Source organism: Schistocerca gregaria, chromosome 2 (assembly GCF_023897955.1).
Source record: "Schistocerca gregaria isolate iqSchGreg1 chromosome 2, iqSchGreg1.2, whole genome shotgun sequence".
Lineage (NCBI taxonomy): Eukaryota > Metazoa > Arthropoda > Insecta > Orthoptera > Acrididae > Schistocerca > Schistocerca gregaria.
Window position 1 is genome coordinate 814843207 of NC_064921.1, and position 16748 is coordinate 814859954.

Sequence of the window (16748 nt, forward strand, 5' to 3'; positions counted from 1 at the left end):
ATGACCTAATGTTGGTATGTGTGCACGTGCAGTGTGCAACACTTGGCCCCACCTGGCCTATATGGTAGTTTCTCGCAGTTGTATTGCAGAATCCTCAGGTTTGTTTCCATCAGGAACAGCAACGCTCCGCGATCTTATCGATGAGACCCAAAATTAAAAGACGGGCAACATCCGTTGTATTTTTTTTATATTTGTTTATTGCATATCTATTGAACTAAAGATAACTCCACAGTAGCTGAAATGTATCTGCAATAAAGACATAAAAAATTTATGACCGATTGTACCCTTCCACCGATCTTGAGTCGTATGGCAGAATGGTGCCATCTCTAGTTTGCGAGTATTTTGCGAAGCACGGTAGCAATGAAGTACAATGTTCCATTTGCTTAAAAGTTAAAAAGCGGGAGAAGGCAGAACAAACTCGCAACACCAGAAGAAGAAGGAGAAAAGGAGAAAAGGAGAAAACATCCACAATGTTCCTTGGAAGAGAATGTTTTGTAAACCCTCGTCGTCAGCTTTGTAAAGGCGTCGTCGCTATTGCTGCTGAGGCTGAGTTGCCACTGTAATTATGGTAGGCCGAGTTTGTGAGTTCGTGAAACGGCTTCTGGCGCAGCGCACATGCTAAGACAATTTCTCCCTGCCACTATTAAACAGCTATGCCTGGGGTCAGGTAACAGAATCGGAGAATGACAGTTCTACAACACTCCAACAAACTAGTAACTAATTCACACAACCGAGTTAAAATGTTTACTTATCTTTGTGTCTGGACGAATAAGAAATCTGCAACACTCCTTGTAATATAACACAAAAAGACCCTCAATGGTTTGAAGTGCGAACAAACGCAGGTAAACTTCACAGTACATAGGATATTCCCTGTGTAAATCAGCCCTGGAGGATGATCTATAACCAAGTGGGCGAGAAATGCTCTTCTCTCTTCCGAGGGGGCTTCTGTCCGTTGTCGTGCGGTCGTTAGCGGATTGTACTCGGCCGGCAATTGCCCGAGGCGATGTCAATATCTTCATCTTCAGCACCGCCCGTGGCGCTGGTGGAACTCGCCCAAGTGGTGAGTCTCTATGCACTGTCACCAGCTCGCATCTTTGCGCCTTTGGTGCTTTTTCCCTGGCTGTGTCTTGTTCGGACGACACAGCAGAAGGCAAATTCGACTGATAGACATATAACTTTATTAATGTGCTACAGACTTGGGATTATAATTGAATCCTCACTTTTGTGGTGATACTATCCAAAAGTGACGACGCAGGGAACAGCTTGCGACCTTTGAATCTCCTGTTGCCGCTCCGGTTCCTTTCGCCATCTCTGCTGGGGACGACAAGACCGATTACTGCCACAGCCTCAATCCCATATCGACTGTGCTCCCCTACTGCTTCACCTTCATCAGAATTTTTCAATCTTTGTTCGAAATCTACATTCATTATTGGAAGTAATACAAGGGTCACACCAAAAGAAATGCACACTATTTTTTTAAACTCCATCTTTTATTCTACATGTTTGAAAGTTTTACAGTATGTAGATATTTTCACTTCTCCACATAATTTCCACCCCTCTCAACTGCCTTACGCCATCTTGGAATTAGCGACTATATACCCGCGCTGTAAAATTCTGGACCAATCTGTTGGAGCCACTGTATGGCAGCGTGCACAATGGAGTCATCATCTTCAACCTTGTTCCACGAAGAGAGTCTTTCAGTTTCCCAAAGAGATGATAGTCACGTAGAGCCAGGTCAGGACTGTAAGGCGGGTGTTTCAGTGTTGTCCATCCGAGTTTTGTGATCGCTTCCATGATTTTTTGACTGGCATGTGGCCGTGCATTGTTGTGCAACAGAAAAATATCCTACTTTTGCCGATGTGGTCGAACACGACTCAGTCGAGCTTGAAGTTTCTTGAGTGTCGTCACATATGCATCAGACTTTATGGTGGTTCCACTCGGCATGATGTCCACAAACAAGAGTCCTTCGAATCAAAAACACCGTAGCCATAACTTTTCCAGTAGAAGGTGCGGTTTTGAATTTTTTTTTTCTTCGGTGAATTTGCGTGATGCCACTCCATTGATCGCCTCTTCGTCTCTGGTGAAAAGTGATGGAGCCATGTTTCATCAACTGTCACAATTCTTCCAAGAAATACATCTGCCGGCCGGAGTGGGCCCGTGCGGTTCTAGGCGCTACAGTCTGGAACCGGGCTATTGCTATGGTCACAGGTTCGAATCCTGCCTCGGGCATGGATGTGTGTGATGTCCTTAGGTTAGTTAGGCTAAATTAGTTCTAAGTTCTAGGTGACTGATGACCTCAGAAGTTAAGTCGCATAGTGCTCAAAGCCAAATTCATTTCTACCATTCTCGTACTGTTCCAAAAGTTCACTGCATGCCGTTTTTCTTGTTTCTTTGTGAGCCATTGTCAACATCCTGGGAACCCACCTGGCACAAACCTTTTTTAACGCCAACACTTTCAGCATTCTGCGATCACTTCCTTCCCCTATCCCAACGTAGCGTGACAATTCGTTCACTGTGATGGGTCTGTCAGCAGTCACCAATTCGTTAACTCTCTTCACATTGTCTGGAGTGTGTGCAGTACGAGGCCTGCCGCTGCGAGGACAATCCTCAATATTGCCGTGCCCGCTTTCATCACGTAACCTCCTTGCCGACAGACTAACTGCACTGCGATCGACAGCAGCATCTCCATTCACCTTTATCAACCTCTTGTGGATGTTTCCCACTGTCTCGTTTTCACAGCATTGGAATTCTATGACAGCACGTTGCTTCTTGAAGACATGCTGTGACGGCGCCACTGACGGGAACAAGTTGAACTAAGTTTGAAAACGAGCGGGAAGGATGTATCTACACACTGTAAAACTTTCACAAATGCAGAAGGAAACTGTATTTTTACAAAAATAGTGTGTATTTCTTTTGAAGTGACCCTCTTAACAAGAAAAAGTCGAAACTCAGTTATTTCAGAAACCCGTTATTTTGAGCAGTTTTAACCGTTAGGTAACCGAAAACCGGTTGTTTCAACATATCCGCCATCCCTAGTTCCAGCTCTGTTGCTTGAGATCAGTTCCAACAACTGCGGCACGTTTACTCACGTGATATGTTTTATGTTCAGTTATCTGTACAAGGAAAAGATTGCATGTCTCTTCCGACTGTTACTGGGTCGTTGCACCTCAGTCGTTGTGTAAACAGGCGGTAGGGTTGCCCAACACCGGCAGAGTGACGCAGCCGTTGCCGCGCGGGGCATCCCGGCGTTTCGGAAGCGGCTGCGCCAGGCGGCGCCGCCGGCGGGCGCAGCACATACGCCGAGCCTTCAGTAGCGTCGCAGCCGCGATGGCAGTGCAGCTGTGGTGCTTGCTGTTCGGCGTGCTCGTCGCTCTTCCAGAGCGACTGAACGGTTCGCACCGCGACGACCTCGTGGTCGAAACGGATCTGGGCAGGCTGCGTGGCTCCATCATAAAGTCGCGCAGCGGCCGGGACATTTACTCTTTCAGAGGTGTGCGTTTCGCCAAGCCTCCCGTGGGCGAGTTGCGTTTCAAGGTAAGGTATATGGCCTTGGAATACTTTTTCTTGGAAGAGTTCGTCTGTTATAGACAGGATTCATCTCTTTAATTTTGCTGTTGTCTCATTGTAGACTGTGTCAATGTTTTCTGTGGTCAGATGACTTTCGTCATATAGAAAGTGCTATTTGTCGACACATACAGTCTATACAGTGTGGTCCATTCATAGTGACCGGGCCAAATATCTCACGAAATAAGCCTCAAACGAAAAAACTACAAAGAACGAAACTCGTCTAACTTGAAGGAGGAAACCAGATGGCACTATGGTTGGCCCACTAGATGGCACTGCCATAGGTCAAACGGATATCAACTGCGTTTTTTAAAATAGGAACCCCCATTTTTTAATTATATATTTGTGTAGTACGTAAAGAAATATCAATGTTTTAGTTGGACCACTTTTTTCGCTTTGTGATAGATGGCGCTGTAATAGTCACAAACGTATAACTATGTGGTATCACGTAACATTCCGCCAGTGCGGACGGTATTTGCTTCCTGATACATTATCCGTGTTGAAATGGACCGTTTACCAATTGCAGAAAAAGCCGATGTCGTGTATATGTATGGCAATTGTGATCAAAATACCCAACGGGCGTGTGCTACGTATGCTGCTCGGTATCCTCGACGACATCATCCAAGTCTCCGGACCGTGCGCCAGATAGTTGCGCTATTTAAGGTAACAGGAAGTGTTCAGCCACATGTGAAACGTCAACCACGACCTGCAACAAATAATGATGCCCAAGTAGGTGTTTTAGCTGCTGTTGCGGCTAATCGGCACATCAGTAGCAGACAAATTGCGCGAGAATCGGGAATCTCAAAAACGTCGGTGTTGAGAATGCTACATCAACATCGATTGCACCCATACCATATTTCTATGCACCAGGAGTTACATGACGACGATTTTGAACGTTGAGTACAGTTCTGCCACTGGACACAAGAGAAATTACTGGACAGATTTTTTGCACGCGTTCTATTTAACGACGAAGCGTCATTCACCAACAGCGGTAACATAAATCGGCATAATATTCACTATTGGGCAACGGAAAATCCACGATGGCTGCAGCAAGTGGAACATCAGCGACCTTGGCGGGTTAATGTATGGTGCGTCATTATGGGAGGAAGGATAATTGGCCCCATTTGATCGAAGGCAATCTAAGTGGTGCAGTGTATGCTGATTTCCTACGTAATGTTCTACCGATGTTACTACAAGATGTGTCACTGCATGACAGAATGGCGATGTACTTCTAACATGATGGATGTCCGGCACATAGCTCGCGTGCGGTTCAAGCAGTACTGAATAGCATATTTCATGACAGGTGGATTGGTCGTCGAAGCACCATACCATGTTCAAACGTACCTATGTTCTGTACTTTAATTTAAAGAACCTACGTGTTACCAACTGTTCGTCTAAAATTGTGAGCCATATGTTAGTGACTATTACAGCGCCATCTATCGCAAAGCGAAAAAACTGGTCCAACTAAAACATTGATATTTCTTTACGTACTACACGAATATGTAATAGAAAATGGGGGTTCCTATTTTAAAAAACGCAGTTGATATCCGTTTGACCTATGACAGCACCATCTAGCGGACCAACCATAGCGCCATCTGGTTTCCCCCTTCAAGCTAGACAAGTTTCGTTATTTGTAGTTTTTTTCGTTTGACGCTTATTTCGTGAGATATTTGGCCCGGTCATGATCAATGTACTAGTTTCAAACCAGCCTGAAGTGCATGGCAGAAGGTATTTTGCCGTGTACAAACAATCGGACGTACTCTGGACAACGTTGAGTGCAATCTCAGAGGCTGAATCTTCCACCGCCCAAAAGACTACAACGCTATGCTCTAAACGTAGAATAACGAGAACAGATTATTCAATGTGAAGTCAACAGTATATATCAATAGAGAAATTCTGATTAAGAAAAATAAAACAAAACTACCGACCTTTCACCTACAGTCTCCTGTATATTTGCATATTGGGTGCAAGAATTCCGAAAACCATTGTGAAGTGCGTGGCCGAGAGTATTTTGCAGTGTACATGTCATGGGTCTTTCTACTCCAATGATGTATGAAGCGCCGGAATAAAGGCTAATTAAAGCGTCTGTACGCGCTGTAATTACTCTAACCTTGCTTCGCTGTTCATACGGGCCGGCCATGGTGGCCGAGCGGTTCTAGGCGCTACGGTCGAAGGTTCTAATCCTGCCTCGGGCACGGATGTGTGTAATGTCCTTAGGTCAGTTAGGTTTAAGTAGTTATAAGTTCTAGGCGACTGATGACCTCAGAAGTTAAGTCCCATAGTGCTCAGAGCCATTTGAACCATTTGTCCATACGGAAGAGGTGCGTAGTGCGCTGAGGTATAGTTGTAGATTCTTAAAAAAAAAAAAGTCTGATTCTACAAGCTTTGTTACCAATAGTCCTATTTCGCGAGGTAGTTCGGGGTGTATCTACAAGCACCCGCCAGTTGTGTTTTTCAGCACGCTTTTCCCCACGAGTCAGACGCACCTGCTCGCGATGCTCTTCTTTGAATACCTTCAGTATCTACTGTTAGTACCATTTAGTTCGGGTCCCATACACTTTAGCGATATTGTAATGTAGGACAACAAGTGTTTTGCGTGCAGTCTCACTTGTTACCTGAATGCGTTTCTTCCGCGTCCTGCCACCGAACGCTGTCTGCTACTATTTTACACACGACTGTGCATTTGTGATCACTCCATTTCATAGCCACACAAATTGCTACAGCAAGGTAAGTGCGAGTTCACAGATTGTCATTGTTTTTCATGAAATGCATTTTAACCGTTAGCTCTTTGTTTGTCCCATTTGTCATCTATCGCTGTCGGTGATTAACCATCATCCAGGATGTCTATCAACATCAACATTTAAAAAATTATGGAACTACAATGTATACAGAAATAGCAAAACTCAATTTGTATACTTACAGGGTACAACAGATTAGTTTAAAGCATCCCTTATTCCTCTGATGCTGAACAATGCCGAAGATTATACAAACACCTGACATAATTTGTCCAAGAGTAATGACAATCACATGTCATGTGAAACAGACAGACAGACAGCCAAAGTGAAACTTTAGAGTAACTTTATTGCTTTTGCTAAGTAACTTGTTATGCACCCAAAACCAGGTGTCCACATTTGTTGTTGTAAACATATCTAGTTTCACCGATATGAGGTTCCACTTTTATCTTGTGACTGTTTTTACTGTAACTTCCAGTATTAATGTTTCTCTCTTTTTGCTTACGTTCGGCCAGTGCTGTTGGTAAAGATGTTCTGTTCCTGCACTTTACCACTGATGCAAAAGTATGTTGTAAATGCCAAACGACGCCACGCTTGGTGTAAGGAATGTAAACATTGGACGAATGGACAGTGGCAAAACGTTTTGTGGAGTGACGAATCACGGTACGCATTGTGGCGATTAGATGGCAGGGTGTGGGTATAGCGAATGTCCGGTGAACTTCATCTGCGATCGTGTGTGTAACCAACAGTACCATCAGGAGGCGGTGATGTTATGGTGTCGTTGTGCTTTTCATGGAGAGGGCTTCCACTCCTTGTTACTTTGCGTGGCACTGTCACGACACAGGCCTACATTGATGTTTTAAGCACTTTCTTGCTTCCCACTGTTGAAGAGCAATTCGGGGATGGTGCTTGCATCTTTCAACACGATCGAGCACCTGTTCATAATGTACAGCCTGTGGCAGAGCGGTTACACGACAGTAACATCCCTGTAACGGACTGGCCTGCACAGCGTCCTTACCTGAATCCTATAGCACACTTTTGGAATGTTTTGGAACGCCGACGTCGTGCCAGGCCTCATCGACCGACATCGATACCTCTCCTCATCGCAGCACTCCATGAAGAATGGGCTGCCGTTCCCCAAGAAACCTTCCAGCACCAGATTTGAACGTAAGCCTGCGAGAGTGGAAGCTGTCATCAAGGCTAAGGGTGGGCCAACCATCATCATCATCATCATCATCATCATCATCATTTAAGACTGATTTTGCCTTTCAGAGTTCAGTATGGTGGGCCAACACCATATTGAATTCCAGACTTACCGATGGAGAGCGCCCCGAACTTGTAAGTCATTTTCAGCCAGGTCTTCGGATACTTTTGATCACATAGTATATTTAACGCGCCGTATCATTTCTTTCGAAAATCATTATTCGAGCTCGTAAACACGGTTGAAATATAAGAACTCAACATCGGTAGAACTACTACAACGAAGAGCATTTCACATCTGCTTCGATGGCTGATTGGATAGGCTGAAGGTTTACCAACGTAAAGGACGAGCGTTCGCATCTAGCTACAGTCAATTGTCATGTTCTGTTAATTTAGACCTATGCAGCTAATATTTTAAATCTTAATTCGCTACAAATTGTGCAGTTGTAGGTAGCTTAATGCAACACTATTAGCAATGGCCTTTTGCGAATTATCCGTGTCTAACTGTCCACTACGGGCAGTTCCCTTCACTGTGTTCAGCCGGAAACCAGTTGAGATGAACCAGGATTCAATTTTTACTGGTTTTGAAAACGATTATCGTTTATTTATTTAATCGTATCAGAAACACACTGTCACTTACAAGGTATCAATAACATAACAGTACTCCAAATTGATACTTCAGGGTGTCTCAAACCTTTTGGTCAATTTGAATCAAGTGCTGTAGTAGGTCCACAACCGACTACATTAAGATAGGGAACCAATGCTTAGAAATGCAAATTTTTTGTGTTGTGGGCATACACTGCATAACAACAAAGTACCTCATAGTCATTGTTAAAAGTGACGACCATCAGTCTCAACACATGCGTGGCAATGGTGCATGAAGTACCAGGAGACAGGCAGCTTTGATCCTAGAAAGCAGCTCTTCATCCATTTCTATGGGGATTTCATACGCCAACGTCCTACATAACTCTAGAAAAAAAATTGCGGAGGTATGAGATTCGGCGATCGCGCTGGCCATAGACAGAACCTCCCGTTCCAATCCAACGATGAGAGCACGGGTTGTTCAAGCGCTCATGGTCATTATCATCCAAGTGGACTAGTGCGCTGTCGTAGTGGAACATCCTCTCGCGGACTATGAAGGGGTGCAGTCTCAAAGAACTGTGGCAGCACGTCTCAAAGAAACATCAGGTAAAGAGGAATAGTCAAACGAAGTGGCACCAAATAAGGTCCTAGTAGGTGACAGTGGACAATGCCCACCAATATGTTGACAGACAGTCGTTGCTGGCTGCCGCCGATATGGGTGGGGTAGGGATTCTCCTCACTCCATAAGAGCGCCGTTGTAATACAGGCATTGAGAATGCCGGTCGTCGCTTTGAACAATGACTATAAGCTATGTGGTATACGCTGAATATGTCCATAACACATTAGCTATGCATTTCCGACCATTGGTTCCTTATCTGAATATAGTCGGCTGCGGACCTACTGTCACCTGTTTAATTTGACCTAAAAGGATTGAGACATCCTGTATAAGCTCTATAAGGATATAAAATGTAGACGCAATGTCAAGAAAAGCGTTTCTGAAGAGGAGAAACTTATTAACATCAAATACAAATTCAAAAGTTAACTGTTCGTTTATAAAGGTATTTGTCTGTAGTGTAACCTTGTATGGAAGCGAAAGATGGTCAATAAATACTCCAAACAAGAAGAAAATTGACACTTTTGAAAATGTGGGGCTACAGAAGAATGATAAAGATTAGATGGGTGGATCACGTAATTAATGAGGAGGTACTGAATACAACAGGGGGAAAATAAATTTGTGGCACAAATTGACTAAAATAATTGATCAGTTGATCGGACACATTCTGCGACATTAGGGGATCACCAATTAAGTATTGGGGGGGGAGGGGGGGTAAAATTGCAGGAGGAGACCAAGAGACGAGTACAGTAAGCAGGTTCGAATAGAGTCTGTTGCAGGAGTTATTCGGAGATGGAAAGACTTGCACGGAGTAGCATGGACAGCTGCATCAAACTAGTCTTCGGACTGAAGAGCGCAACACAACAAGAATGAAATCGGCTAATAGCGTGCTACACAAATACATACTGAATATGGTGTGGCCACTATGCAGCTAAGGCCCCCTCGGTGGCGTCAATCAAGTTCTGGTGAGGAGATGATGTTGGTTACAAGCTTCAGAGAAGCAGATGGTTCATTGTCTCTTCTTCACCACATTCGCATAGTGCAGAGTCACTGGCAAATCCCCGTTTTCCGACGTGTGTCCTCTAAGGCGGCTGGGTCTAGAATGTCATGTCATGACTGCAAGCAGTACACGATCCCTGGTATACGTTTGGACAGTGCACGTTGGTAGAGCAACAAATCGGGTAACTTCATTCATGGTGCGGTCATAGGCACGTAGAAAGATGATAGTTCCTTTCTACCAATCCGTCACGTCATACCGTCCACCCATCTTACTGCTTTGATTCCATACAAGTCCCATGGCACACATGTGGTGCTTCAGTGCCATGGTATACGTGAGTAGTGGAGAGTCACGTGACCACCTGGTACTTAGTTCTGCAGCATCTGCAGTGCTCCGTGGTGACCTCTGCGCCCTTCAGTGGTGGTGACTGATAAAAGAGGGAGTCAAATAAAAAGGAAACAGCGTGGTAGAGGCTTTAAACTCAACTAAAGACTTAGGGATTACAATTAACAATAACATAGTTGGAACGATCGGATAGGTAATGTTGTGGGGAAAGCTGGCCAAAGACTGCGACTTTTTGGCAGAACATTTAGACAAGAAGAGAATAGAGGTTTTCTAAATGTGGTGCTACAAAAGAATGCTGAAGATTAGAAGGATAGATCACGGAACTAATGAAGAGGGACTGAACAGAACTGGGGAGTAGAGGAATTTGTGGCACAACTTGACTAGAAGAAATGATCGGTTTGGTAGGACACATTCTGAGGCATCAAGGGAACACCAATTTAGAATTGAAGGGCAGCGTGGAGGATGAAAATCGTAGAGGGAGACCAATAGATGAATACACTAAGCATATTCAGAAGGTTGTAGGCCACAGCAGGTACTTCGAGATGAAGCTTGCATAGGATATGGTAGCGTGGAGAGCTGCATCAAATCAGTCTCTGGACTGAATACAACGACAGCATTTAGAAAATGTAGCAGGTCTGCTAAAGAAATTCCTTACACTACTCTTGACTACCCTCTTCTGGAGTGTTGCTTTATGGTGTGGGATCCGCATCAGATAGGATTGACGGAGGACATCGAAAAAGTTCAAAGAAGGGCAGCTCGTTTTGTATTATCGCGAAATAGGAGACACAGTGTCACGGATATCATAAAAGAATTTGGGTTACAGTCATTAAAACAAAGGCATTTTTCGTTGCGACAGGTCCTTATCATGAAATTTCAATCATCAACTTTATCCTCAGAGTGTGAAAATATTTTGATGGCGCCCACCTACAAAGGTAGAAACGATTATCACAATAAAATAAGAGAAATCAGAGCTCTCTCGTAAAGATATAAGCATTCGTTTCACCCGCGCACTGTTTGAGTGTGGAACGATGGAGAAGTAGCTTAAAGGTGGTTCGATGAACCATCTGCCTGGCACCTAACTGTGAACTGTAGAGTAATCATTTAGACGTAGATATAGATGTTTATTGTTTCAACAGCAATGGCCACAGCTGTTAAAACATTTGTCCCATTGTGAGACAAGACGCTCAATGACTTCATGGAAAAATATTAATGGTTGCCAGGCGTGCACAACTTCGTCGGAAGCGAATCGAGAGCCGCAAATATCATTCTTCGGGGCACCAAAAATATAGAAAATATAGAATTCGTGTGGGGAGAGATCGTGACTCCATGGAGACTGCGTAAGGAATTTCCAGCGAAATTTCTGCAGCGTAATTGAAACAACACGTGGGCTCGCCAATTTTGCTTCGGACTAAGAGGTGTACCTCTGGGTACAATCATGGTTACGTAGGCAACCGGGAACATTTTTCCGTGGAGGCATTGACCGTCTTGTCTCACAGTGGGATAAATGTAGTAACATATGTGGTCATTACTTTTTAAATAATGAACAGTTTACTTATTTTTTCCACCTCTCTCTTTTTCATTTCACTGACATACTTTTCTGTCCAATGAGCTTACTTGCTCCAATTGTAATAGACGAGAATAACATACGTATAGCAGAGCTGCTCTATGTAAAATGCTGTGGCTTCCTGGCAGATTCAAACTGCGAGCCGGGCCGAGACTCGAACTCGGAACCTTTGCCTTTCGCGGGCAAGTGCTCTACCAACTGAGCTACCCAAGCGCGAGTCACGCCCCGTCCTCACAGCTTTACTTCTGCCGGTATCTCGTCTCCTACCTTCCATACTTTTCAGAAGCTCTCCTGCGAACCTTGTAAAACAAGCACTCCTGAAATAAAGGGTATTGCGGAGACATGGGTTAGCCTCAGCCTGGGGGATGTTTCCAGAATGAGATTTTTCACTCTGCAGCGGAGTGTGCGCTGATATGAAACTTCCTGGCAGATTAAAACTGTGTATTTGGGTAGTTCAGTTGGTCGCCGGCACGGTTGCTCAGCGTGTTCGGTCAGAGGGCTAGCTGCCCTCTGTAATAAAAAAAACTGAGTCAATGCATCAACACTGAATTTGAACGGGTGTCCTGGGACATCCGCACCGAACAAATGCAACGAACAAAATGAGAACAATAAAAAAAAAGTTGGCAGAGCACTTGCCCGTGAAAGACAAAGGTCCCGAGTTCGAGTCTCGGTCCGGCACACAATTTTATTCTGCCAGGAAGTTTCATATCAGCGCACACTCCTCTGCATAGTGAAAATCTCATTCTGCTGTGTATAATGTTTGGCCGCTTCAGACATGTTTCTTGTGTCTTATATCACAGTTTCGTATCCTACATACACTGCCTAGCAAAAAGAGTGAAGTACTCCGTAGACATGGTCGGATATCAGTGTAACTAACCATCGGCGAGTATGTAAATGACTAGAGTTTCAATTTTCTGCGACAGGTAGAACGCCCACCATAGCTGCTTGGACTGCAGAGCCGCCAAGGCCAGCCGTCAGTGGTGGGGTCAGTGGCAGGCCACTGTCTCCTCATGGCGCCAAACAAAAACACACGACTTCCGAGCCGCGTTGGACACGTTCCCAGTGCTTATCGGAGATCTTGTTAATCGACCGCAGTATCGTTGCACCTGGGAGTTAGGGCGTTTCGGTAGGCTTATCGTCAGTTTTTTTCGTGGGTTTTCACAAAGACACACTGAACCACTTGATAGTACATGCACAACTGTGTGCGATGCGTTTTCCTCAGTCACCATTGTACCTGTTTGCTGTAGCGTGACAGCGGTTTTCTGATGACGGCATGGGGGCTAAGTGCAATACTATCGTGGTCGGATAATAGTTTACCGTACGCAGCACATGCTCTTCTTTCGTCGTATTATCTGTTTTCTAGTTCACCTGTTGGGGTGCATTCGTTATTGCACTCCACTGGACAAAAAGGTGAGGTGTATGTCCTCATAAAAGATGGCAACCAGCGGACGATAATCGGTCATCATTACTGCCCATCTGGACGACGCCATCCGATTAAATACCCGAGAACATTTCAAAATCGTCATACTCTGGGAAAGCCTACAATCATGCACACATCTTCACAGTACTCGTTCGAGATGGCTTCTTAATATTTCTAAGTTAAGTTGTTTGTAAAACGCGTTCATTGTAGTTGTCACACTACTTGCCTACAAACAAGCACTAATGATGACTCGCATAGAACAAGAAGTACAGGTTGGATACAATTAAACTTTCGCTACTTCAGCCTGTGTAGACGGAAAACTACACTCGTCAAAATAAGTTTTGCATTACCTCGGTTCCGAGAGTTCCGGAACCAACACAGAAAATTGGAATAGAGATTAACATAAACATCATTTCTGCCCTCTCTATTGCACATGAAAAACACAAATTTCATGTTGTATCACCATACAGCGAGACCTTCAGAGGTGGTGGTCCAGATTGCTATACACACCGCTACATCTGATACCGAGTAGCACGTCCTCTTGCATTGATGCATGCCTGTATTCGTCGTGGCATACTATCCACAAGTTCATCAAGGCACTGTTGGTCCAGTTTGTCATACTCCTCAACGGCAATTCGGCGCAGATGCCTCAGAGTAGTTGGTGGGTCACGTCGTCCTTAAACAGCCCTTTTCAATCTATCCCAGACATGTTTGATAGGGTTCATGTATGGAGAACATGCTGGCCACACTAGTCGAGCGATGTCGTTCTCCTGGAGGAAGTCATTCACAAGATGTGCACGATGGGGGCGAAGACGAATGCCTCGCCAATATGCTGCCGATATGGTTGCACTATCAGTCGGAGGATGGCATTCACGTATCGTACAGCCGTTACGGCGCCTTCCATGACCACCAGCGGCGTACGTCGGCCTCGCATAATGCCACCCCAATACAGCAGGGAACCTCCACCTTGCTGCACTCGCTGGACAGTGTGTCTAAGGCGTTCAGCCTAACCGGGTTGCCTCCAAACACGTCTCCGACGATTGTCTGGTTGCAGGCGTATGCGACACTCATCGGTGAAGAGAACGTGTGGGCAATCCTAAGCGGTCCACTCGGTGTGTTATTGGGCCCATCTGTACCTCGCTGCATGGTGTCGTGGCTGCAAAGATGGACCTCGCCATGCACGTCGCTAGTAATTTGAGCATCATGAAGCCTACTGCGCACAATTCGAGTGATAACACGACGTCCCGCGGCTGCATGAAAAGCACTACTCAACATTGTGGCGTTGCTCTCGGCGTTCCTCCGGGCCATAATCCGTAGGTAGCGGTCATCCACTGCAGTAGTAGTGCTTGGGCGGCCTGAGCAAGGCATGTCATCGACAGTTCCCGTCTCTCTGTATCTCCTGCATTTCCGAACAACATCCCTTTGTTTCACTCCGACACGCCTGGACACTTCTCTTGTTGAGAGCCCTTCCTGGCACAAACTAACAATGCGGACGCGGTCGAACCGCGGTATTGACCGTCCAGGCATGGTTGAACTATAGACAACATGAGCCGGGTACCTCCTTCCTGGTGGAATGACTGGAACTGATAGGCTGTCGGACGCTGTTCGTCTAATAGGCGCTGCTCATGCATGGTTGTTTACATCTTTGGGCGGGTTTAGTGTGATCTCTGAACAGTCAAAGGGCCTGTGTCTGTGATACAGTATCCACAGTCAGCGTCTGTTTTCAGGAGTTTTGTCAACTGAGGTGATACAAAACTTTTTTATGTGTGTATTTACCGTTTGAGTACCCAACTGCGGACTATGAGTTGCAGGATTTATTAACACTGATACGGCGATGTAAGGTTAAAACACAAGCATCACTGTGCATTTCTGTTGCAGACAGGCAACATTGGTCTGGACAAGGAGTGCAAGCCTTTATTTGCAAAGATATTTTATGCAAACAACTGCAACAGTGCTGCTGCTCTTCGCAAGTGTCGACGCATTAAGAAAATTCGTAGAGGTCCTCTTTCCGCACCGGAGTTGAAGAATATGATTCGGAAGTTCGAATTAACTGGTGACTGAGGAACTGCTCCTGGGATAGACCGCCGGCCAAGTGCGCCACAAATTGTTGAAGAAGTAACTGCTGCCATTGCTGAGAATTCTGGACGCAATGTGCGAACTTGTGGCAGCGCACGAGCTGTGTCACGACAGCTGAACTTCCTGGCTGACCGTTGTTTCGGGTAGTAGTAGAGCAGTCTTTTGTGTCGTTCCAGGTGTCGTGAATACAGAAGGTTGTCAGTTCGAGGACTGTTTGCAATCTATGCGTAAACATGGAAGGGCAATTAACAAATGTTACCCTCTCATGTCGGAACTGAAATGTTTCTTTCAATGGTTTATACGCTATTTCTCTTCTGCCTGTCCTTACAAATGTTTCCGCGAGGTTTCATTGTCCTAGGTTCACTCGTTTTTCATGGAGGCCTTCCAAAGTTGCGAAAGCTTAATTATATCCACCCTGTACACCTCACTCCCCCTACCGGTCCTCGAGTAATGTAGCCGACCACAGTTCATGAAGTAGCGTGTTTTTTAAGTGCTAACAAATATCCACATCTTCGATGACTGCAACATTCTTCGTTTTTGTGACAAGACTGTGTGCATAATAGAGTACATTGAGGTGACAATAATCATGGGATACCTCCTAATATCGTGTTGGACTTCCTTCTGCCCGGCGTAGTGCAGCACTGCACGGACACAACAAGTCGTTGGAAGTGCCCAGCAGAAACAGTCAGCCACGCTGACTCTATAGCCGTCAACAACTGCTAAAGTGTTGCCGGCGCAGTATTTTGTGCACGAACTGATCTCTCGATTTTGTCCCTTAATTCTACAATGGGATTCATGTCGGCCGATCTGGGAGGCCGAATCATTATCTCGAACTGTCCAAAATGTTCTCAGACAAATCGCGAACAACAGTGGCCCAGAGTTGTCCATAAAAATTTCATCGTTGCTTGGGAACATGAAGTCTGTGAATGGCTGCATATCGTCCCCAAGTAGCCGAAAATAACCATTTGCGAACAATGACCGGTTCTGTTCGACCAAGGGACCCAGTCAGTGCCATGTAAACAGAGCTCAGCATGATGAAGCCACCATCAGCTTGCACAGTGGCTAGTTGACAGCTTCGCTTCATGGCTTCGTGGCGTCTGTGCCACACTCGAAAGCTATCATTTCTACTTACCAACTGAAACGGGGCCTCATCTCTCTAGGCCACGTTTTCTAGTCGTCTAACGTGCAATCGATGTGGTCACGAGCCCAGGAGAGACGTTGCAGGCCATGTCGTGCTGTTAAAAACGGCATTCGCGTCGGCCGTCTGCTGCGACAGCCAATTAACGCCAGATTTCGCCGCACTGTCCTAAAGCACACGTTCGCAGCACGTCTCACGTTGATTTCTGCGATTATTTCACGCAGTGTTGCTTGTCTCTTAGCACTGACAACTCTACTCAAACGCCGCTGCTCTCGGACGTTAAGTGAAGACCGTCGGCCACTGCATTGTCTGTAGTGAAAGGTAAAGCCTGAAGTTTGGAATTCTCGACACACTCTTGACGCTATGTATCTCGGAATACTGAATTCCCTAATTATTCTGAAATGGAATGTTCCATGCGTCTAGCTCCAATTGCCATTCGGCGTTCAAAGGCCGTCAGTTCCCGCCGTGCAGACATAATCACTTCGGAAACCTTTTCACAAGAATTTCCTGAGTACAA

General features: G+C 45.4%; 1 protein-coding gene and 1 non-coding gene across 2 annotated transcripts in view; one reads left to right on the forward strand and one right to left on the reverse strand.

Moving 5' to 3' along the window:
• The first annotated feature begins 3177 nt into the window (after positions 1-3177).
• The window catches only part of LOC126335140 (esterase E4-like), a 77030-nt gene continuing 63459 nt past the window's right edge, over positions 3178-16748 (forward strand). Inside the window, exon 1 of the mRNA XM_049998100.1 lies at positions 3178-3534. Coding sequence (XP_049854057.1) covers positions 3328-3534 — 207 coding nt within the window. The 5' untranslated portion in view covers positions 3178-3327. The remainder of the gene's footprint in view (positions 3535-16748) is intronic.
• Trnas-cga (transfer RNA serine (anticodon CGA)) lies at positions 11734-11810 on the reverse strand. The gene has a single exon. It is a non-coding gene; the product is annotated as a tRNA-Ser (tRNA).